The 24,260-nt window shown below is 38.8% G+C and overlaps 1 protein-coding gene across 3 annotated transcripts; it reads left to right on the plus strand.

Annotated features, from left to right (window-relative positions):
• The first annotated feature begins 1,698 nt into the window (after positions 1 to 1,698).
• On the plus strand, positions 1,699 to 23,646 carry SEC22A (SEC22 homolog A, vesicle trafficking protein). Of its 3 annotated transcripts, XM_087731087.1 has the most exons (8): positions 1,715 to 1,815; positions 5,179 to 5,410; positions 8,145 to 8,348; positions 9,922 to 10,085; positions 11,353 to 11,547; positions 16,100 to 16,218; positions 18,949 to 19,014; positions 22,603 to 23,645. In XM_087731087.1, the coding sequence occupies exons 3-8, from the start codon at positions 8,167 to 8,169 to the stop codon at positions 22,801 to 22,803; spliced, it is 927 nt and encodes a 308-aa protein (XP_087587213.1). In that variant the 5' UTR covers positions 1,715 to 1,815; positions 5,179 to 5,410; positions 8,145 to 8,166; the 3' UTR covers positions 22,804 to 23,645. The 3 variants fall into 3 exon arrangements, with proteins under 3 accessions (XP_087587214.1, XP_087587213.1, XP_087587215.1); XM_087731088.1 differs by lacking the exon at positions 5,179 to 5,410 and having other exon boundaries at positions 1,699 to 1,815; positions 22,603 to 23,646; XM_087731089.1 differs by lacking the exon at positions 5,179 to 5,410 and having other exon boundaries at positions 1,776 to 1,811; positions 22,603 to 23,646.
• Positions 23,647 to 24,260: the final 614 nt, after the last annotated feature.

The raw sequence follows: 24,260 nt of genomic DNA on the forward strand, positions 1-24,260 counted from the left end.
ACCAGCTTTCACTGTGAGAAGGATGCTCAGTAAAGGGTCTTTTTCCTCTGGTCTCCAGGATATCACTTTTTCCTTGCTGCTTTTACGTTCAGAGCAAAACTACCTCACCAACACCTGCAGGTGACCTCTCCTGCAGCAGCCCCTCTGCTGACCTGCACCTGCTTTCCTCTCCCACATCTCCATGCCCGCCGCGTCTCCTGACCTCACCGCTTCCCTGTCTCATTTCAAGTCTCCTCTGAAAACAATTTTTCTCTTTTTGCCACTCTTCCCCCCACCTCTGTTACTCAACTCCATGGCCATAGTTAACCTTGTACCCCTCGCTGCAGCCTTGTTTGACCCAGAGAGCTCGATTCGTTGGCTGAGCTTTGCTTGAAGCACGGAGGAGAAAGCCTGGAGGCCCAAAGGGCGAAATTAATCTCCAGCAACAGCAACTTATACCTGGTTCTAAGATCCAAGAGATCATTTTATCACAGCTGGATCACTGGCATTCACAGACACTACCTCAGGGGCAGGGAGTGAGGCGCTACCCCACCGGTGTCTGGGGTGGCCTTAGGTGTCCGCTTAAAATAGTTTATGCTGCTTAGAGAAGGCAGACTTGAGGTTGGAGAGTGTTGATGTGCTTCAGTGCCGTCCCCCTGCTTACCCAGCTCCTGAGCGAAGCTCAGCAGAGCCCAGAAGTCGAGAGCACGAGGTGTATCACCTCTACCCCAGCGCTCTTTGCAACGCTACAAGCACTTGGATAGCGAAGAAGTAACAGATGGAAGGAGACGTGAAAAGATGTTAGCGAGGAAATAAGTTGCCTTCATTTGAGATTTGAGCCAACAGACTAAAACCGTACGATACGGTAGGAAAACAGTAAACTTGAAGAGAGAAAATTATTCTTGCATCAGTAAAGAAAGTAGTTTTAAAATAGGAACCTCACTTTGGTGAGGTAATGAGATTTGCTAACTTTCATTTTTGTATTGTCATTTATTGTCAAAACATGCCTGGTTGGTTTGTCTGGAAATGAGTGAAATTGGTCTAGCAGCTGGTGTCCTCTCAGTGCATGTTTTCTGGCGACAGCTACGTCACCATCACGCACCCTCCCCATCGGCAGCCACGTTTGCTGCCCCGTCAGAAAACACCTCACACATATCTTGGTATTTATACAGCGTCCAGCATACGCCAACTTCTATATGTGTCCACTAAACCTGGTGGAAATGGCCAACTACAGTGAAAAGTTATTGCGCAGGAGAACCCAAAGAGCACAATTACTAAACCTCAGTAATTTTGAAAATGGGGCTAATTAAGAATTAGCCAAAAAGCGTGATGCAGAGAACTGGCAATAGCGAGGCTGCCTCCCCGCCCCGACACGCTGGGGGCTTTCTACAACACGGGCGGTGTCGGGAGGCTTCAACCCGTTTGGCCAACGGCCACAAACCCAGCCCAGCTCCCCAGTAACCCAGCCGACGTTTCGGGCTGCGGGGACAAAGCTCAGAGAGGCGCCGAAGGTTAACCGAGCAGCCCTGTTCTGAGCGGCGGGCAGGCCTGCCTGAGGGACCCTGCCGAGGGAGCGGGAGCGGCGGGGCCGGGCCTGCCCTGAGGGGACTCGGTCCCGCCGTGTCGCCATGGCGACGCCCCAGCCCCCCCCCCCCCCCGCCCCGCGCCAGCCGCGGACCAATGGCGCGTCCGCATCCGCGTCACGTGAGGGGCGCTCCCCCGCCGGCGGGGGGGCGCGGGGCAGACGTGGACACTACCCACAATGCCTCGCGGGAGGCGCCCGCCCTGGCCGCGCGCCGCCGCCGCCGCCGCCGCCGCTCCGCTCCGCTGAGGCAGGTAGCTCGAGCCCCTCCCGCCCCGTGCCGTTGCCAGGCGACGCGGCCCTGCCCGCCGCCCGGGGCCTGCCCGCCGCCCGCGGCCTGAGGGAGGGCGAGGGGCCGGACGGCGCTGGAAAGTGCTGCCTTTACGGTGCCAGGCCCGGGGCGGGGGGGGGGAGGCTGCCGATGTGGGCGCGGGTCTGGTCCCGCGAAGCGAAGCGGCTTGTCACCGGTGTCTCCGCCTTCCGGGCCGCCGCCCTGCCGGGGGCTGCCGGGGGCTGCCGTGGGCTAGAGGGTGGCAGCCCGGCCGCTGGAGCCACAGGGTCGCCTGCGTTTGCTCGTCAGCCGGATGCCGCCGGCTTTGCCGCTGGAGGTTTGCTGCTGGCAGCGCAGCGGCCGGTCAGGTGCAGGAGGCCGTCGGTGGCGGCTCAGGCCTCGTCCTAAATGTCGGTTCGTAGCAGAAGCCTGTTGTAGCGGGGATCTGTCGCTCTCCTGGCTGGCCATGTGTGTAGCCATCAATGTCTTTGTATAAAGTTTTGCAATCTAAAGCAGTGCAAACCCGTTTAAGTCAGTAACCCCATCACCTCTGCCTGCCGTTGCAAATAGTGCAAACGATCATGTCCAAGCTGCCATATAAGTAGGTGGTAGATGAAAGGGTCAAGTTCCCAAACTTTGGGATGCAGCTTGTTCTGTTCCATTAGTTTTTTGGAATCTTGATTCTGTTTCCAAGGTCTCTTTTTCCTTTGCTTTATGGAAAGGATTATATGGGCTAGTGGTTTAGGATTATTTCCTTGTTTGATCACACCTGATGATGTCAAAGTGGCTTTATTAGTTGTGTCCTTCTGTAGTGCTTTGGTTTGTAATATGGATTTCTGAAGTATGCTGTAGAGTGGAAAAATTAAGACTCCTGCCTGCGTAGTGCAACTGTCACAACCCTCCAAAGTGGGGACAATAAATTGTACACTTGAAGTAAGTGCAGAAATTGTATTTTCCTTCTGCGTCAGGCAGGTGTGTGGCTTGCACCCACTTCCCAATTTTATATTTTGTGGAAGGTTATCATGAGAGGCAGACATCCTGGCAAGAAATGCCTTGATTAAGTTGGTGCTGAAGGCTAGCAGGTGCAGGAGGGTAGGCTTGCCGTTACACTAGATCTACTTAGAATCTTTCATTTTTTGTGAAGATTGACTGTTTTTAAAAAATTAAAGTATCCTGAGCAAACCATATTCACAGGTCACTTTTAAACACTCACTTGTAAAAAAAGTTATGGGAAGATGTCAGATGGATATAAAACAATTACTGTCAGATCACAAGTTGGAAGACCAATTAGTTACAAAAGACTGGAATGTATACTACTTTCTAGGACTTTTCTAGATGCTGCCTCAGGATCAAGTACCATCATAACACAAAAATAAACAAGATGATAATTGAATCTGTCTTAAAAAAAAAAAAGTACAGTAAGACAGGCTCTGGTTTCCATCATCTGAGATTTCCCGCTCATGGGAGGAAATTAAACTGAAGCCACATGGGATAATTCCTATTTGTGAAAGCAGTGGAGGTTGACATGTGTGTGATAAATTGGACAGCTTTAGGGAGGGTGGAGTAGCAGAGGAATGATCATTTCAGTTGACTCTTATCTGTCTGTGGCCAGCTTTCTCCACATTCCTCTTTTCTGTCAGTTCTCCCAGCCCTCATTTTCAGGGAGGGCTGTATAGTGTCGGGGTAAGGGGAAATCAATAAAGATGGGTCAGAAGTAGATGCACACAGGGAAACGTAAGAATAGCGCAAGCATGGAGTGATGCTTCTGTGGTGTGTTCTCTGTTGGTCATCGTTTGGGGGTCAGAATCTCCCTGAGCAACGGGTAGTGTTTTAGTTTTAACAATCCTTGTAGTTTTTCTGTGAGCTTTTCCAGTTGCCTCTTGAATTCACATAACATTTTAGCATCGACAGCATCCTGTGACAAGCAGTTCCACTGGCTAACTGCATGTTTTGAGAAGAGCCATCTGTGGTACCCATGAGCCTGACACCTGCTGGTTGGATTTGATACTCCTCAGTTCTGTCATAGAATGAGATAGTGAACCCAATCCCTGTTTGTTTCTTTGTGCCTGTAATGGAATTATAGACCATGTGTAATGGGAGTGCAGTCCTTTGTCATCTTCAGGTGTTTGATTGATATGGAATGTTTTGAGGAAAACCTATGAAATTTGTAATGGTATAGTGAATCACTTTGAATAGATGTTTAAAAAAAGACATTTAAATATAGTTCTAAAAACACTGCCATATTTTTAATGTTCTTTGTCCAATCTCTACCTATATAAGTCTATATCAAATTTACCAACTGGCTCCTTCTGTAGAGCCTTATTGTTTTGAGAGCTGATTGAAGTAGCTCTTTCATTTTGAAGATTTAGTAAACTTATTTTCTCTATTAATACATTTTCAAGTAATGCTGACTACTGTTACAGTATGTGTATTGCACATCTCTTTATGTCTGTGATCTTGCAACCAAAGTGATTTTCTTTTATTAGCTTCATTTTTTAGATAGCTTTCTGATTCTGCTATTAGGAAGCTGAGGAAAAAGTACATCTTTTCACTGGGTGGGTTTTTAAGAAGATGGTAACAAAACCTGGCTGACTGGTGATCTTAAGACTGTTCATTTAAACACAATTTTTACCTTGCATGATTTCATAGTACATTAAGAGACCTGGCAGGTTTTAATGGAGGCTTATCTTCTGTTAGAGAGCCTGATTTCTCTAAATATAGGTAGGAGTCTTGAAGAAAGTAACTGGTCTTGTTCTAGATCTATGCAAATATTTATATACATATAGAGTAGACATAAAAATTGAAGGAATACCTCTAAAAGGGTCTTTATCCTTTGCTTTGTCTGTTGTCCGTGCATACACAGTGATGTTAGTGATACTTATATTCTTTGTCCTTAGTTGTAGGAGTAAAGCAACTGTTGTTAGATCAAATACTGAAAATCTTAATGCTTTGGAAATACAGCTGTGGTTGTGTTGTGTTATGATCCTGAAGTGTTCAGGTTTCTGATCAGAGGAGATTATAGATTAGTTAAACTTAGTGTATGAGGTGAATGATAGGATTCAGAGTCAAAGGTTGTGTTACCTTAAGTTACTCATGTACTGTGCAGATGGATAACATATTTTCCCATTTTAAATGGCTGAAGTGATGGGATTTCCTCGACTTCACTTAAAGAACATAGAAACATTTTAATATTTATATTATTCTAGTTTCCTTTTTACTTGAGTACCCCTTGACTGGGGTGTGTTCAGGCCTTTCCAATAAGCATGCCCTCACAAAAAGAGCTGAAGAATATTGTTAGCCAGTAAATACACTTATTAACTTTTTCTGTTTATTCTTATCTCATCAGATAGCCCAACATGAACTTTAACCGTCAAGATCATTTAAAAAGTGAACAGAACAATATTTTTCCTTCTGAGAGCTGGCTACAGGATTCTGAGTTTCTCCTGCAGTGCTGTCCTATTCACAACCTTTTCCTAAAACAGGACATGGAGCTATGTTCCTTTCTTCATGTTAGGTGCTAATGAAGTTATTTGCTTCATCAGAGGAAATGCAGATCCATGAAATTACATTTTGTGCAAGTAAGTTAATGAAAGGAATTTTAAACTTTGCTATCACATCATTGTTCTTATGTTTATATTGATATAGCTCCCCGAAGTCCCTTTCAGGATTGAGTTCCAAGTGGTAGCGGTGGTTATTATTGGAGGACCATTACAATTTAAACCTCCTCTGCAGTTTTGTGAATTGTCCTGCTGGGAACACGTGCATGAACTCAGACAGAGATAGGTAAAAGTTTCTAGAACCGCAGGTTTAATTTCTAGAATGCTTCACTCCAGCAAGCTAATCTAGAGCAAGTCCTAAAGTTGTTTTGTTTTCTGGTTTTGTGTCCAGCTGATCAAAGCACTTTGTACAATAGGGAATTCTGTAGTGAAGTGCTGAAATAACAAGCGTACCTGATAAAAGCCCAGAGCTGTTCAGCAGACTACAGGCAACAGTGACTTCTGCTGGTGTTATGACTTTGGTGAAAGTCTGACACGCTGTACAAGTAACATATGAGGGTATTAATTTGGAGCGTGTTTAGCTAATGTGATGCATCTCAAAGCAGGTTGAAGTTTGACTGCTGATCAAGCTGAATTTCTTAAATTGAAAATTACAACACATTTTCAATGTTTTTGTTATATACCTCTTTCTTTCTGAGGAGTTGTCGCAGTTTAACCCCAGCTGGCAACTAAGCACCACACAGCCACTTGCTCACTCCCCCCTGGTGGGATGGGGGAGAGAATCGGAAGGGTGAAAGTGAGGAAACTCGTGGGTTGAGATAAAGACAATTTAATAGGTAAAGCAAAAGCCGTGCGTGCAAGCAAAGCAAAGCAAGGAATTCATTCACTACTTCCCGTCAGCAGGCAGGTGGTCAGACGTCTTCAGGAAAGCAGGGCTCTGTCACGTGTAACGGTTACATGGGAAGACAAACGCCATCACTCTGAACATCCCCCCCTTCCTTCTTTCCCCAGCTTTATATGCTGAGCATGACGTCATATGGTATGGAACAGCCCTTTGGTCAGTTGGGGTCAGCTGTCCCAGCTGTGTCCCCTCCCAGCTTCTTGCACACCTCCAGCCTCCTCGCTGGCAGGGCAGTATGAGAAGCTGAAGGGTCCTTGACTTAGTGTAAGCACTGCTCAGCAACAACTAAACCATCAGTGTGTTATCAACATTATTCTCATCCTAAATTCAAAACACAGCACTATACCAGCTACTAGGAGGACAATTAACTCTGTCCCAGCTGAAACCAGGACAGGAGTAAATACCCTTGAAAAACCTGAATATTGATTATTATTCGATAAGTATCCTGATGTATATATAACCTTTGGGTAGTGGGAAATAGGGGAGGTGAGAGTTCAGGGGAAAAATAGCTATTTCCTCTCTTTTATGAAGAGGCAGAGCTAATTTGGGAAAATTTGGATTCCTGTCTTTTCAGAATATGGTCCTTCAGTTACTAAGGCTTGTAAAGCACCCTTAATGTCATAGTTTGAAAGGTGCTGTAAACATGTCAGTATTACACATGAAAGCATATTTCAGCTGTATTCAGAAATCTGTTTTCTTTTTCAGTTTGTGACTGTATGGAACTTGAGTAGCATCATCTGAGGGAGGCAAAAATCTATTTTTTTCATAATATCTTAAGTGATAGGTGTAGTATATGGTAGGAGTCTGCAGAGCAGTGTTAAGAGTTGAGGAAGTGTTTGCTTTTGGCTTCATATAAATTCTCGCAGTTCGCCCACTTGCAAGAGGACAAATTTGTGTACTGATACTTAGCAGATAAGTAATCCTTTTAGTGCTTGTCTTGCTAAACTTTTGGATGTTCTGATTTAACGTAAGTTTTAAAGAACTTGAAGATTTTAAAAATGTGTCTTCAGTCTTGAAAGACTGTCTGCAGGCTATGTGTTTATACTGTTAAATGCCTGCTATAAATTTTCTCCTTCTGATCGAGAAATGTTTAAATACACAACTTTTTCTTTTTTAAGTGACTGTATTCCATAAAGCTTTAATTATTACGCTTTGAAAATTAAATGCTGTAAAAGCACGTAGGCCTTCAGAGCACCATTTCAACGTGCTCAGTATTTGTGTAATACTGACAGACACATTGTGCAGATTTAAAGAAAATGGAGACCCAGATAAGAAAAAAGACATTTCGTGTTTAAGAAATTCTATTGTGAGTTGGGAGAGCTGGATTACATTCCTTGCTGTCCTGATCCTTGATTTCCTATTTGATAGCACGTAAGTTGTGTAAGTCTCTGTTTGTCAGGGTACTTAAGCATGTACTCACTAACACAGTCTCATGAAAGCACATTAATACTATTGCTTGATCAAGACCTGTATCACTTTTCCATCTGGCATATCTTTACAGTACACATTTTTCCTCTCCAGCTGTTGTTCTTGTTTGTTTAGACTATAATTGTTGTCTCACTAAACAAGAAGACTCACAGCTTGAAGGGTGCAAGTGCTACAGTAGTGCTAAGGCTAAGTGATAACGTTTCAATCTCCACAGGTATCTCTAGGTGAGGATTTATGGCAGTTCAGATAAAAATATTTGAAAATATGACATTGATGTCAGATGTGCTGCTGCTTTGTGGTTTGTGTAGAGTAATAGGTCCTATTCAGTTAGGACTTTAATCTGAGTTGTAGTTGAAAATCCTCCTCATGCCCCAGTTTAAGCCTGAGCCCAGTATACAGCTTGGGAAGTTTGATTAATCACAGTTGACTCTGTTGTTTTTGTTTTTACCTTAATTCTGATTCCTCCTGATTTGTGTTTTGTTGTAGGTTGTCCTTAACTCTGTTGGCAATGTCTATGATTTTATCTGCTTCTGTGGTCCGAGTGAGGGATGGACTCCCACTGTCTGCATCGACTGATTATGACCAGAGCATGGGAATGCAAGAATGTAGAAAATATTTTAAAATGCTCTCAAAGAAACTTTCTCAGCTTCCCGATAGATGTACTCTGAAAACGGGGCAGTATAATATAAAGTAAGACTTTTCTCTTATGTATTTGCGATGTCCTGGGTTGTGTCTGTCTGAGAGTTAAAAAGTTAACAGTTCACATTAGAAATGATTAATCAAACTAAGATTAATTCTTGGCAGTATTTATGTATCAGAAATTTAAAATTGAGAAATTGTGGAAAGATTTGAAACCTACTCAAAGTTTGGTGGAAGTTCTAGTTTGAAATAGACAGCTTTTTATAAGTATCAAAGTCCTTGACCTACTAGAAATATTTCTTTAAATGTCAAAGTTGTTTCCTACATGAAAATAACCAGACTTGTTCTTTGTTATGCTAGTTCAACTAGTATTCATTTGTTTTCTCTTTTTAGTCTACACAAATTTTTAAAAGTGCCCAAATACTTTCATAACCCAATATTTCTGAAAACTTGTGATTAGGTTGCTATGGAATTAGGCCCTTGTATTGTACCTTCAGGATTTCTGTTGACTTCAGAGAAAACATGCCCTAAAACCCAAGCATAACTCAATAATTATTTCATATGGCACACAGGGAGTGAGGGGGTAGGAATGATTTTTCTAGTGCGAAGGCAGTGTGTAGTAAAAGTCTTGAATGGTTGAATGGAGCCTGCCTATCCTACTGCTCCATCCAGCACTTTCACAACAATGCTTCATGTTTTCTCTTCACACTTCTGTGTTTTGACTTTTTTTGTAATAACTATTCCTAAATTTTTTGAGCTAGTCAATTTGATAGTGTACCTGCATGACAAAGCGATTAAGTAATTATATCAGTAACACTGATTAAGTGTAACATGGACCAAATTTTTCCCGTCGATGTTTTTTTAAAACTTCAGCTGTAGCTGGCTTGTAAACTGATCAGCTTAAAAGAAACTTTTAAGAATGAGACATAAGGCTTAGCCAGGATGTTTTTTATTACTTTGGTCTTCGATTACTTTTAATAGTATAAGTTATCCATCAAGATTTTGAAGAGATTTGAATGTGTCATGAAAACGTCAACTCTATTTAATAAATTGCCTACATGCAATAGGGATATGTATATTGAAAACTATCCCTTTCTAATTTCATATTTGCCATCTCTGGTCATCTTTGCAACCATCTTTGGAGAATGATGAATCCCGTATTCTACGGAACAGTTTTATTTCCTCACATATTTTAGAAAGAACCAACTGCCCTCCCCCTTGCAATCTGAAGATAAGTTTTTGCCTTTTTGGGATTTTCCAGATCACATATTCTGCATTTGTGATGAATGAAAAGCTATTACAGGACAAACCTGCTGTGTTTCTGTATCCCAAAAGCTTTATGTGAGAGTGTGTTCATATGTATACACACATGCATATATATACATACACATAGATGTATAATGCAGCTTCTCTTATGATTGTACAATGTGGCGCTAAAGTAAAACATTGCCCAAAAGCAAATTGTTTTTCTTCTAGAATAGTGTTGGACTTTTCAGTAAATATTAATTCCTTTGCTACCCCAGAGCAGTTTTTGCTTTTCTGATTATAGAATATGAGATCAGACTAGCGAAGCAGGGAATTACCTGGATTTAAATTTGAAATTTTGAATTTTCCTCAATTATAGCTTTATAAGTTCTCTGGGAGTAAGCTATATGATGTTGTGCACTGAAAATTATCCCAGTGTCCTGGCTTTCTGCTTCCTGGATGAGCTTCAGAAAGAGTTCATCACTACCTACAATATGATGAAGACAAATACTGCTGTCAGACCGTACTGTTTTATAGAGTTCGGTAAGGATCCCACTTTTTTTTCCTTGATTCTCACACTAAGACAAATGAGCATTTAAATAGATGTGCAACTTAATGCACACAAAACAAAAATGTCCAAGGCAGTTTATAACTGTATTTCAGGTGGATTTAGAATCTGATTTAACTCCCATTAGAGTCAATAAAGAAATACTTCTGTGGGCATTAAATTAGGCTACCAGAGTTTTATCCGAGCTTGTTTATAATCTTTCTGTTCATTCCAGTAGGTTTTGGTTTATGCCTTGTGTGACCAAGTCTGGAGTTCATCTTCTCCTAGTTAATAATACTAGGAGTTGTTTGACTTCATACCTGCTGAAATACTTAATCTGTAAAGGCGTTGAGCTCCATAAATTTCTCAAGTAAAAGATTGCAATTTCATGTTTGCTCTTAGCAGTGCTGTAATTTTTGTTCAGTACATGAAAGGGAGAGCTTTTTATTTGTCTTATGATATAGTGAAGCATTTAGTCTTCTGTCATGCAGGCTCCAAATACAACTAATCTCCTATGCCAGATAACAGCTGTTGCGGATTCCATTAATATCTGTTGCTCTAATACTATATGTTAGGCAGTTATTTTAAACATTCTTATAAAACGCATTACAGCGAAAAGAACTGCAGTTTTAGAAATGTGGGGGAAGATATTCCAGTTGGTTAATTCCTGTCTATAATTTTTAACAATTTCTGTACAACATTGTTGTCTTCCTTATGAAGATTTCTATGAACACTCTTTTTTTTTTTTTTTTTTCCCCAACACCTTCTTTGTTCTACTACTTGTTAAGTTAGAATGTAGGTCTATTACAGTCTTTGTATCTGTATAATATGGTATAAATTTTCTCTGCCTGAATATTTTGCAAGTACGTTGCATACTCAAGTAAGTTTATACTTGAATGCAAGAGTTAATTTTTTCGTAAGGATATTTACTAAACTAATGGGAAAGCTAGAATAAGTGCAGTAAAACCATTGTATTAGCAATGCATTCAGTTTCATGCGGTGAAAAGTCATTAGTTTATTCACAGTTACTAAGTAATTAGATTTCTAGAGCTTAATTTTTTTTTTTACTGCAGAATTAAATAGCCCATGATATATTAGTCACAAAACAGAAATACTGTTAAAAAATCTAAGATAAATACAGGCATTTCAAACAATATGTTTCAATTTGTGAAGTATGTAGTACATAAAGCTGCATAGTCTTGGATTAACAAAAATTAATGAAAGTCCATAAGGATATACCTTTTCATTTTAAATTTTACACAGATAATTTCATTCAGAGGACCAAACAGAGATACAACAACACACGCTCTTTGTCAACAAAGATGAATCTTGCTGACATGCAGACAGAAATCAAACTGAGACCACCTTATCAAATTTCCATGTCAGAACTTGGTTCAGCTAATGGCTTCGCACATTTATCTGTGGTGGAGTATAAGGGTACTGGTAAGATATCTGCGGGTAAGTTTCAGGCTTTTGGTTTTGTATCCTTAAATGAGACAGATGCAGGGTAGTAGAATTAATCTTGATATTTTTTCCTTTATAAAAAGCTTTTTCACCGTGATGTTCTTAAAGTATAACGCTGCCATGACCATACATGTATTTTAGCTTAGATATCTGTTTTGTCCTCTGCTCAAAGTGCATATCTTCCCAAGGCACTTGGAGAGAGAACTGGGTCTATTCAGTGGACTGCTTTATTGAAGGAAAAAAAAATCTGCATGAAAATAAGCAAATGAAGCTGAGCACTTAACAAGATGATCTTCTTTCTTTTTCTGACCCTTTAAGATCTATGAAAATTTTTATTATTTCTGCCTAGTAAGACCGAAACATGACATAAGCTAAGAGCATAGTGTCAGGAGTTAGAGCAGCTGGAGGGAGAAGCATCACTTTAGGAAGCATCTGTGACGGTGAAAATCCAAAGAGCTGTGCTGGCTAAAAGATGTACTCTCTAAAATCGGTGCCTTGTGTATGATGTTAATAATAGCAATTTTGTATATACTTGCCACATTCGTTTAAATAATCATTAATTTTTTAAAACTTCAGTTTGTTTCATGTAGGAGGTAAATATGGAATTGTGTGGTTGAACTGGGTTAAAGGTTTGTGCTATTAAGTGAATGCTCTGAATCAGTTCGAGGCCCACCTTTAGATGTTTCCCAGCAGGACAGAAAATGTAAAACTCGCCAAGTCTTTGCACTAATGCGTGGACTGCACACGTGAAACTGACATAATCGGATTTCACTCTTCCAAGTTCAGTGAAGGAAAATCATAAATAGAATAAAAGGAAGTGTTGATTTTAAATTGTTAATATCTTCCCCTTTTTTCCCAAAAGTACCTCTGTCTACAAGGCTAGTTATCCTGGGCAGACATGCACCGATGCCATTCACTTCACAGTGTCAGGGTGAAAATTGCAATTTTACATGTAAATGCTTCCTACAGTTCTGTGATAGAAGAGATCAACTTAATTTTGTGCAGTTTATATATATAAATATATATATAACTTTATTAAATATTTTATTAAATGTATTTATTTATATATATATTTATATATTTATATATATATATATATATAAAAATAGGATCTCTTTGCCAGTATATTATCCTAATTACTTTACTTACTCATAGGGATTCCTCTAGAAGATTGAAAACTACTTTCTACTGAAGACGAAAACCAAACAAAATCAATAGGGTGCCCTGTTTGTACTGCTGGGGCCCTGATCCTGAGAATTCTAGGTGCTGTGAGACAGTGTAGAAATAGCCTACTATCTCTGTATTTGCAATTTAACAGTATTAGAGATAGATTCTGGAAAATTAATACAGGAAATATGTGAAGAAGTTTAAATTGTTTAGAGAAGTGGAATTTTTTAAGCAGCACTGTACATACCTTTAATCATCTACTGCTTATATGTGTGGGCTGTGTTTAAAGGTATGTAATGCTGTGATAGCATTCTTTTGCCACTTTTGATGCTTACATCGTTGTTACCTCTTAATGTTCTAGTGTAATCCTGGCTTGTGGAAAAGGTTATGGTGGCAGAAGTGGCAACTGGTCAACTCTGAAGATTGTCTAGATTCAAACTTCCTGCAATTGGAAGAAGAAAAAACAATAAGCATGAGAGAATTTGGCCTGTGACAAAATTGGCTGTGTTTTTAAAGTTGTCCATGTAGTGGTAGACAAGGTTTTTATCACTTTTCTGAATAAAAGTGTTGGAAGATCATATGGGCCTAAATTAAAATGCCTAAGGACCATTTCCCTTTTTACTGTAAAGTAAAATTAAACAATAATTGGCAGATGATCTTCCGATTTTTTTTACCTATCTCTCCACAACTTGTCTTACAGAAGCGGTTCTGTTGTCCTCTTTTCTTTCTGTGTCAACTTTCTTCTGTTCTTTTCCCTCTTTCAGTTACTTTTAACTTTCTTCTCTGAATTCCATAGATCTTTCTGTTCAGTTATCTGCTTCCTTCCTTGAATTGCTGTAGAAACTCACCATCAAAGGGCTGTACATTATGAGAGGTTTGCACTTTGCTCCTTCACCTCTTCAAATTTTAGATGCTATTGAATAATAGTGTCTTTTTTAGCAAGTCTGCTAATAGTTTTGTAATTCTTTACATTCATTGCTTCTCTCCATCCTTGAAAAGAACTTTCCCTGGATGTTTGCTACCCACTCAGTTGGCTAGACTTCAAAGTTTCTCCTTTGCTCTAAGGATAAATTCTCACAAAAAGATGTGGTTTGCCTAGTGTAATTTCCTGAATATGCTGTTCTGTTAAAAAATATGACTTGCTATAAGTGAATTAAGTATGTTAAATCAGGTTGGATAGCGTGCAAAGGTAGGAAGTTAGGTAGACACAAATCTTATTTTCTTACATGGAATAGCAGAATTTGATGTGTTAGTTCTGGCTCTGCTGATGAAGCATTGTCTGTTACTTACTTATACTTGTAATTGGATAAATTTACTGTTTTCTTAGCTTTTTTTCAACAAAGGAACAGTTCTCAAATCAAAGTTACTTTTTGCCTGATGGTGTACTTGATTTTTATTTTTTATTTTTAAATAAGCGTCCTTACAAGTACTGCAGTTTCTTATGTCGTGCAGATTTCCTAATGTTTTATTTAAATTTCAACATTTTACTTTAGAACTTGTGCTTTATATGATCCTTCGCTTGTGTTAGAGAGTTTTTGATATGGCAGTTATGATCTCTCTAAGGTTTATGGATGTACTGACTCAAGGTCAGCTGTCCTTTACCCTGCCTTCTCTGACACTCCTCCTTCATTCTTCTGGTTTTGCCTATTTTTTTTTTTTTTTTTTTTTGTATTTAAATGACTCTTGTTGCTTTGATTGTAACACGAAAATTTATTAAGCCCTGGAGAGCTTAATGACATCAGGAGCGATATGCAATGTCCTTCCAGGTTTCTGGGTTTGTTTTCGTATTTTAATAAGAGAGAAAAGTTGCTATTTTATAATCCTTCATAGACTGTCTTGATTTAGCTGACAAAGACTCTTTACTTTTCCCCTCATGGTTCTCAAAGAGGTGTTTTCAATACTGTTTTAAGACATGATATTTTGAAGTTACCCTGATACATGGGGAAAATGAGACTGTCTGGAGAACTGTGCATGGAGAGCAGTGAAATAATTTTGTCCACCAGTTAATGAAATACAGTGACTTTTGGCTAAAAACAGTCACGTACACCTTCAGCTTTTTGGCACTGTCTAGATGAGATGGTTTAAAAAACCCAGAACAACCAGTTAGGAGTCACTGGAAAGGAATGGTTTGGTATGCAAAGACCATATGTAACCTTAACTGAGTGATTGCTGGTAGTGTTCTTCTAATATGCACTACGGTTTAGAAAAGCAATAAGCTCTGAAAATTAAACGTGGGTTATGCTTTTGTTTTAAAAAGAAATACTGATTACACTATTATATTCAGCACAAATGAGTTAAATGAACTAATTTTGTGCTTTATTTTTAAGTTATCACACACTCATAATTAGACAGCCCTGTCTGCTTATCATCGTGAAATAGCTTTTGTCATTTTGTCTTTAGGTTCTGTAACTTCATAAACTGGAAAGCCTTTTTCCTAAATCTGTGCAATGCAAACAACCAGGATTGACACCTCTCTCTCTATTAATGTTACAGTTCATTAACCTCATTGTTCACATCTTTACACTTCGTTGATTTGAACAGAATGATTTAAGTATGGCTCAGTAGTCCTATTGTTTTCCCAGTGTTGCCTAGACTGTTAAGTTTTGCATTGTTTTTTCATATTTACTTTCTGTTATTAATTACGGCAAGGGACGATAATGAGGAACATACACAACTGTTATGTGCTTGTGACCCTAGCTAAGCCTGAAAGAGTGGGTGTGCATGGAAAGAACGTGTTTTTTAATTTTCATGTGTTTTCTAAGAGACTTCTCAGCACTATCTGGAAGGTCTGTGTAAGGTTGTAATATAGATACTAGCTTAGTTTCAGAGCTGTCTTTTTATTTGTGTCTTTGGTAGCACTCACTGGCTGTATTTTTTAAGGTAGGGGACTGTAATAGCTTTGCCTCATAGTGTTCTGGTCAGCAAACAAGCTAAATCAGTCTCGATAGCTCTGCTAATGCATTAGTGCTAAAAAAAAGTGGAGGTTGTGAGAGGAGCTCTTAAGTACGTGACTTATTGGCTGGCTACTAATTTTGGACAAATTTCACTAGCAAATGCAGCATTTGCCATCAATTTCGTGGCATATTTGAGCATTTTTCAGTACCATACTGAATAAACTGAATGTATTGAGTTAAAGACTAAATATAATAAGACAACCATATATGTGAATTGAAGGAAAGTATACTTTTTGTTAAACGTTGTGTTGAAATATTTAAAATGTTTCTTCTTCTTTTTAGAAAAAAAGATTGACATTTTGTTGTTTGCTTTAGTGATCTCTTCTTGAGCTAGAAGCCACTGAGAAATGAGATTACTATTTCACTAAGTTTTGAAAGACATTGCTTTGACCTTTGATATCTTATTTTGATCTTCTGCTTTGCAGCTCCTCATCAGCGCCTGGAACCTGTGACTCTGCCAGGGATTGTCTCATTTGTGCTTAGTCTGTTATGTGGGGCTTTGAATTTAATTCGTGGCTTTCATGCCATAGAAAGTCTTCTCCAGGTATTGTACACGTTTATGAATTGAAGAGTTATGCATCACAGCAATCATAACATCACCTTAGAAGATGCTTGCTATATGAACTAAGTCTTGCTAGTTTTCTTTTCAGAAATATTGTTTGTGAGGTCAGACCTCTGTTTATGAAACCTGTGTTTGTGATCTGTGCATCCTTCTTGAGTGTGGTGCATGGTGCATCATTCATTGAGGCTGTGAGTTTCTAAAGCAGTAGAAGGTGGGTGGCTGACTCCTTCCCTAGGTACCTTGGTAGCAGTGAGTATGTGAACATAATGTTCTGTTTTCTAAATTTATGCCAGGATATGAGACGCTTAATTTTAATAGATGTTATTTAAAAACACTTGAGAGAAATGATGAACAGCTTTGAAAATCTGGCCAGTTTTTTGGAAAGGTCCACAGAGCAGGGATCTTTAAACAGCTTTTGTAAAATTGTTTTTTAGAAACCTTTTTTTGTTTTTGTTTGTTTGTTTTTAATAGACCTTCTTAAGTAGGATGCTTATTTCTCTTTGTGTACTGAAAGGATCAGCATAAGGGAAACTGTCAAGTGATTTCTTCTAACACCCCCCACCCAAACAACAACACCCTCCCCCACCAAGAAACCTCTCCAGCAAACATTTATTTATGTATGTGAACTCTCCGCTCTGACCCTCCCTATAGCCTTTCAGTTTCTTTGTATTCCATTTCTTGTGCTAGTTGTATTCTCATTGCTACAGTGAAAATAATAGTGCTTAATGATTTCAAGCAATTCAAGTGAATGTGCTGGTAGTCCCTGCAAGCACGCACAGAAAGTTCATGTGTGTTACCACAAAAAAAAAAAAAAAAAAAAAAAAAGACTTACTTAAGATTAAATGGCTCTGCTGTTGTGGTGATGGAGGTAGAAACTAAAAACACCGTGGGAGTTTTCTGAAAGAAAATGGGAATCCTCCTGCTTGGCTAATAGATAATCTTTTTATTCAAACATATATCTGGACTTTATAACTGCAATGCTTTTCATACCTAATGGATTTTGTAGGGAATTAAGATAAAGAAGATGACCTGTATTCCAGTTGTCTTACATAATTATTGATACATGTAAAGATTTAATAAAGCAGTAATGTTTGAGGTCTCAGCATTTCCTGAAGACTAATGAATGGATGAACGGTGTTAATGAAAGTGTTCCATGCTAGGTCCTTCTTTCGAGTTGTTTTAGGTTTGTTTTTTAAAGAAAAACCAAGAAGGAAATAGTGAACTCTACTTTATCCCTAATTAGATTTTTCTGTGTTATGCACAATTCTCTCGCTTTATAAATAGGAATGAATTTAAAGTACACTGTAGTACAAATAGTACTGAAGAGATTCCTGCCACTTAGTGTCATGTTTCTAGAACTTGTTTTGTTACCTTTCTCCAGCTGATTTTTTAAAGAGGAATGCCAATGTTAGATTAACCTATTTAAGTGATGACAGGCCAGCCAATTAATTTTATTCTATATGTTATGGCATCTGGAGGTAATAGATGGCAGTACAGATGGAAGATATTTTTTAATTTCTGACAAATGAGGCACACTAAAAATCCATTAAAATTTCTCTTAATTTACTTTATTATGGAAAAATCCATAAAGTTTAGGGAGAAATAATCCAAAATGTGATTAATGGAACTTCTGAGAAGCCATTAAAAAGCTTCTCTCTGAATTAGTGTTTCCTTTATTATCAGTGTTTTTATTTGGGTGTTAGCAAAACTCTATGACAATCTGTAGCTGTACTCCACCAAATATGCAGTGGCACCGAGGCAAAGATACACATACGGTTTAGGAGTGTGCTGCATCGTGTAGGTGAGTTTTATGTGTGGACATACAAACTTTCTCCTAGTCAGCACTGTAGATGGAAATGCTTCACACTGAACATACTCTGAGCAGAAACAAGTTGTAGTTCTGAGTGGACCATGTTCTTCTTCCTTAAAAGCAAATATCATTTTGAGACCATTTGCATGAGTACCCATTGTTTTCCTGGGAAAGTTTCTGATTGTCGCAGATGTTTGTTGGAGATGCAGTTAGAATAATCACTCAACATGTAAATTAATTCTGCTCAGCTCTATAGAAACTCTTAACAACCGATTTGAATAAGTTAGAAGGAATTTTGTTTTGTTTTGTTTTTTAAACACAGAGTAGAAACATCTATCACTTCAGGTAAATTTTTCCATCTTTTCCTTCAAGAAAACTTAATTTTCCAATAAGCTCTCTCTGATAAATTCATGTGCTTTTGTTCGTTCTCACTGCCAGGAACGCAGAGCTGCCTGCGTTACTCGCTGTGCAGAATTTTACCACACTCTAGTGGCCACTTTGTGTCTTTTCCTTTTGTCTCGTTTCCATTTTGTGAAGCTGGAGGAAGGCACAATTCTACAAAGTTGATCTTAAAGGTAGTTACAAGAGTTTAGCCTTGAATTTTCAAAGGCGTCTGGAGACGGTAAGTATCCAGTGTTAGAGCTGGGCTTCCTCTAAGGCTTTGGAAAATCTCAGTGTTTGTTGTCTGTTGTGAATAAACATTTTGGTCAGATTCCAGATTTCCAGATGTATAAGTAAGCACTGATTAGTGCTAACTTTCTTGGTTTAGTGTAGTACAGGAATTATTATAAATCTCTATGTGAGAGTATTTTAACATACAATAATTAGTAAGTTTTATACTGGAAATATCTGGTATTTCACTGAAGCATTATAAAACATGGCTTTTTGTTTTATTTTCACAGAATGAAGGTGAAGATTTCAGCTATGTTATTGCATTTTTTCTTGGAACAGCAGCCTGTTTGTACCAGGTGTGTTCTTCTGCTCACATAATTCACTAGAGTTTAGAAACATTACCCAGTCATGCATAAATGTCATCATGTTTTCTCAAATGTCACAGATACTTGAACAGGGCGATTATAAAAATAATTTCTGCTCTGTTTTATTTCATTAAGCATAAACTATCATAAAGTAGATTGATACAAAGAGCTTCTGTTTGCTGGCATTTTTCTCCAGTTAGTTAAGAGATCTGGTGTACTCTTCTGTCTGGAGCTTACAATGTATCTCTAAAGTGACAAGGAGTGGAGGTTATAGAATTTCCTTAAAGTAGTAGTTTCATAGTTCAGGTAAACTTAACCATCTGAACAAATGCCTTACTGCTTCTTTCCTTTGGGGAGATTTGAAGTAAATACAGTAATACCTAGGCATTACATCCCAGAATTTTCCTCACTTCATACACTATTGTGCATCTCCTTCCTTTTCAGAGCTTTCAGCCACTTTCCACCATGTTTTCCTTCTCCTGTCTGATATTTCACATTGCATTTCATGTCTGTGGGTTTTCCATTTCTGCATCTGAATTTGACTTTCCTATATAATTTGTAGCAAGGTACTCTGGTGCCCATTGGCATTTGTCATTCAGTGACACTGCTGTTACATTTAGCTATGACTATATCATGCTCAATTGCTGTTATTATAATTCTTTTGACTTTTAGTCTCTTGCACTTGTGGAGTATGCAGTTTCTACTTGTTTCCATGTGCCAGTGTTTAGTACAGTGTCAGACCATAAAATAAAATAATGTCTCAGGATTTTCCTTTTATATCGGCCTTTCTGTCAGTCAGCCTTTTGTCCTGGTTACCTGTAATCTCCATTCTCTTTAACTTATCTCTAGCAACATGTCACAGTACAACTTGTGTTCTTCACCACTTGTTGACTTTTCGTCAGCTTCTGCCTAAATAATTCTTCAGATTGGTGTTAATTTTCCATGCTAACAATCTGTTCCATATCAGATAAAGTGGAGCTCCTCCATTCTTTTTTTGTGTGAAAAATAGACATTCTTCCCTCCTCTCCCAAATTAGAAACCTTATTCTTTATAAAGTATTCATGTCTGTGCATTGAGACGTAAGGACATATGTCTTTCCCCCACTGTCTGACTTGAATAGAGCTGTGTTAAAGAAAGAATCCATGCAGCTCAGAATGTAGGCTTTTTCTTAATATTCAAAATATATCTGTTGGGACTCTTGTTCTGCACCCTCTGGTACCATTCCTACAATATGTAATTGGTCAGTTTTCAGAACTAAGAGGGCTGTCAGTTCTCTGGCATGTCCTGATGTTCTTTTGCCATGCTTAGGAGTTCGGGAGATTAATTCCGTATGTTGCATGACAGCACATTTTATTGTCATTCACCCACAAGGCATCCATAATGCTGCATTGTCTTGTTCAGTTAATAACAACATAGCAGTGTTGCTCTTTCTGGTTTCCAGGAAAATGTTTGTACCTAGATGTGCAGGCAAAAAACAAGACTTAACATGGAATATGATGTTTTAGGCTCACTGATATGTCTAGTGTTCCTCCATGGTTTCTAGTCTCTTCTGAAGAAGAAAATGTACAAAAGTAACAACTGTCTCAGTTGTACCTGAGTGCAAAGCGTCAGGAGCTGAGCCTTCAGTTGTTTCTTACCATGTATTAAAAAAAAAAAAAAAAAAATCTTCTCTGAAGTAGCACAGAGGAGCCTTCTACATAAAAGCATGCTCAGTAATTGCCATGCTAACACCTCCCTTTAATAGAAGAAAAAAACCCCTCAGGATTTACTATAACAGCACTTGTTATAGTAAGGTGTTAAAACCACGGTGTTTTGGCCTTTTGAACGGTGCTCTGTTTTGTAAGTGGCAAATCTTCTGGCATCTCAGTCCTAGACTAACAAAAAGATAAGCCTCAGAATTCATTTAAAACAGATCTTCAGTAAAATTCACAGTCATTCAACATCATGTTGCAGTAACATTTTTAAAATTCTGTACTATTTTTGCTTTTTAAACCCTTCATATTTATTAATCATTTTGATGAAGCATATCCTGACTCTTATTTTAATCTTGGAAGCAGTTACACTTCTTCATATGTTGTCAGTGGAGGCGATGGCGCTAGGAAATTATCTGAATTCTTATTGCTGAGATACTAGTACCAACTAATTGCTCTTTCATATATGGTTTGTAAAACTTGTCAGCACAAGTAGGTTGCGTTTGCTCTGCTCAAAATGGCCAAGCAGGTTCAGAAGAATTCCATCTAGATTCTGAAACACGTGGATTGCTTTATCTGTAGTTTTACTTTGCTTTGAAGGAAGGACATACAAATCTTACTGATATTGTCAGTACTCACGTCTCCGAAGATATTTAGATATCCAGAAATCACAAGTAGTTTTGTTAATCTGAGCCACAGTTACAATGGAAATGCATGCTTTATAAGGGGTTGTTTCAAATAGAATATAAACTGACCTCAATAAATTGGATTGTTCGGTTGCGAGCGTACAATGCTTTTGCCCCTTTTTCGAGGAACATGAAAAATGAAAAAAAAAAAAAAAATTAATTAGAGTTTCTCTGACTCTGATAAAATGTGGCAAATGCCCAAGAAGAACAGAAATGACAATTAGATAATCTGATGATGAATGCTGTTAAAAAAATTGTGTGAGCATGGTTATATATCTACTGGGAACAGATTTGGAATACAAAGTAAGCCCAAGTTATGTTGTTTATCTACCTTGAAGCACAGCAAAAACTTTCTTCATCAGATGGAAACGGCTAGAATCCAGAGCGGGCAAACGTTTTTTTTGTGGAAGTTGAAGAAGTAGTTTGAACAATAGGAGAAGTAAAAATAATGTCCACAAAAAAGTACTGGACAGCTGTGTTCTTTTAGAGATGAAAACTGAGGCGAGAGGCTCAAACAGATTTCCAGCTGCAATAGGAAGAAGGCAGAGTGGGAAACTGTGGCCCATCCTGACATTGTGTGTTACACCACAGCTTGCAGAAACTGACCCTTAAAACACAGTAGAACTACAGTAGAGGTGTTGTGTCTTTCTCTCCAAATGTGATCCATCTTGCACCGCCTGAAGGACAGCGGATACATGTGGGCCACTCTGCATCCGCCGGTTAATCCTGTGCATTAACCCTAGCAGGACACGGGGTTGGTATCTGGGGGATTGCCTTGTGCTGAGTATTCCTGGCTGCAGGGCCCTGGTATTTTCCCTGTCCTTCCATTGCTTTGCCTGAAGAAGACTTAACACTGGCTCTTGTTCCTTCCCCATTGCTCGGGTGGAACAGAGTGTATTTGGACCAGAGATTGCCAGGAACATCCACTTTCCTTTGTCATGGGCTGCTCATTATTGCAGGTTGTGATCAGTTATTATGAGAGAATTGTTCTCCAAGAGGGTTTAATGGAAGCGAAATGTAACCTTGTGTTGATGTCAGGTACTTTTCACCCTTCCATGGCTGCTAAATTGATACTGTTCTTACGTGTTTGATTTAGACTTTTACTTGTTTTGGGTTTGTAATTTCTCAATGACCTGATAGTGTTTCTTCAGTGGAAGTTATTTGCCATGTGGTAATCTGATTTCTTTTTTATTTCTTGACAGTGTTACCTGTTTGTATACTACACGGGCTGGAGGAATGCCAAATCCTTCCTGACTTTTGGGTTAATTTGCCTGTGTAACATGTATCTGTATGAACTGCGCAACCTGTGGCAGCTCTTCTTTCATGTGACTGTGGGAGCATTTTCTACCTTACAAATTCGACTGAGACAACCACAGGGAAAGTCCCCTGATTACAATGTCTGACAAGTCCTGGAACATTTAGCGACAGTCTTGTTCCAACAGTTATTCACACTCAGGAATGTAAAGCTGTTCTCCAAAAGAAGAAGCTGTCTGGATGGGGCTTTTTTTTTGTTTTGTTTTGTTTTGTTTTTAATTAAATAAAGCAGTGTAAGATGCCTGTGGACATTTTTCACTTAATGGTTAAACTTTTTTTTTTTTTAAAGAACGACATAAAAGAATATGGGACTAGAGGAGGAAAATGGGTCATATCCATGCGGTGAAATGTATGTAGGGACACCAAGTTTGGGGAATTTGACTGGTTGCATAAAAAGGCTTCACTCAAAAGTATGTTCATGGAAGGAATGTATAGAGTATGCGTTCTGCATATCATGCAAGCTCTTCACTTCCAAAATCAGTTTTGCCTTTGTGAGGCAGTAGGGGATAGGCTAAATAAATAATAATAATAATGCTATTGCATATTAGCAAACTAGATTTGGAATATGTAAGAGACTACATTTTGGAATGTTTTGTTTCACATTGACATATATGTGGATGTTTTCTTAATTAAAATGTAACCTGGAAACTCTGTTTCTGGGGATCAGCTCTATGGCACCTGTGGCCCTCTGTCTAGTGCTATAAATACTTTAGCATTTTTTCATTTATGATTTTCTTTTGATTATCCTTTGAAAGTGCTCTGTATGGACAAGGTTTCTTTTTAGTAATTATTCAGAAAGTTCTGCCGCTTAACCCAGGATTTTTGCACGCTTCCTGTGTTTGAACTCTGGAAAGGTTGAAAGGAAATGGACTGGTGAGTAAATGGAGTGACTTGTACTTGTTGGACTATTGTTCTTCTTTTTATATACTTTTAGGAATGGATGAATAATTAGCTCAAACCTGAGATAAACAACTGGTGACAGGAAAATAATAAATCCGTCTGATTAGCTTAAACAAGAAAAGACCAGGGATTTTGTTTATTCTTCTGGCTTTGTGGGTTGGGTGGTTTTGTGCTGGGATAGAACCTCCTTGATCTAGACTTGTGTTTGAGAGAACCGTTGTATATTCCTGGAGTGGGTAAATCAACTCGCAGCCCCCAAACACTGAGGAAACAGAACAGCAACCATATAGTACCACCATCCGTTGCACAGGGTTTTTTTTACAATTATGTGATGTTTCATACTGGACAAATAGATATAGATGTACCAATAGATAGGTACAGATAGATTTTTATATGTGACCTGGAATAATGAAAGAGTTCACTGAAATGCTGGGAAAAAAAAAGAAAAAAGCAAGCTTTAAGGGCAGGGAGGTTGCCATGCTGCTTGTGCTCTTGGATTTGGTGACTGGCAGAGCTTTTCTGTGCTATGAAGTGTTGCTCCAGGCAGATTTCTTTGGGTACTTCATACCAAAATGTTACGTGTTTCAGTAAGTTATTTAGTGTCAGATTCTGACTAAGAAGAAAGGAGCTAGATATTTTTTTTTCT

Source organism: Nipponia nippon, unplaced genomic scaffold, assembly GCF_047370975.1.
Source record: "Nipponia nippon isolate SJK-2023a ecotype South Korea unplaced genomic scaffold, ASM4737097v1 scaffold_5, whole genome shotgun sequence".
In the NCBI taxonomy this organism is placed as follows: domain Eukaryota; kingdom Metazoa; phylum Chordata; class Aves; order Pelecaniformes; family Threskiornithidae; genus Nipponia; species Nipponia nippon.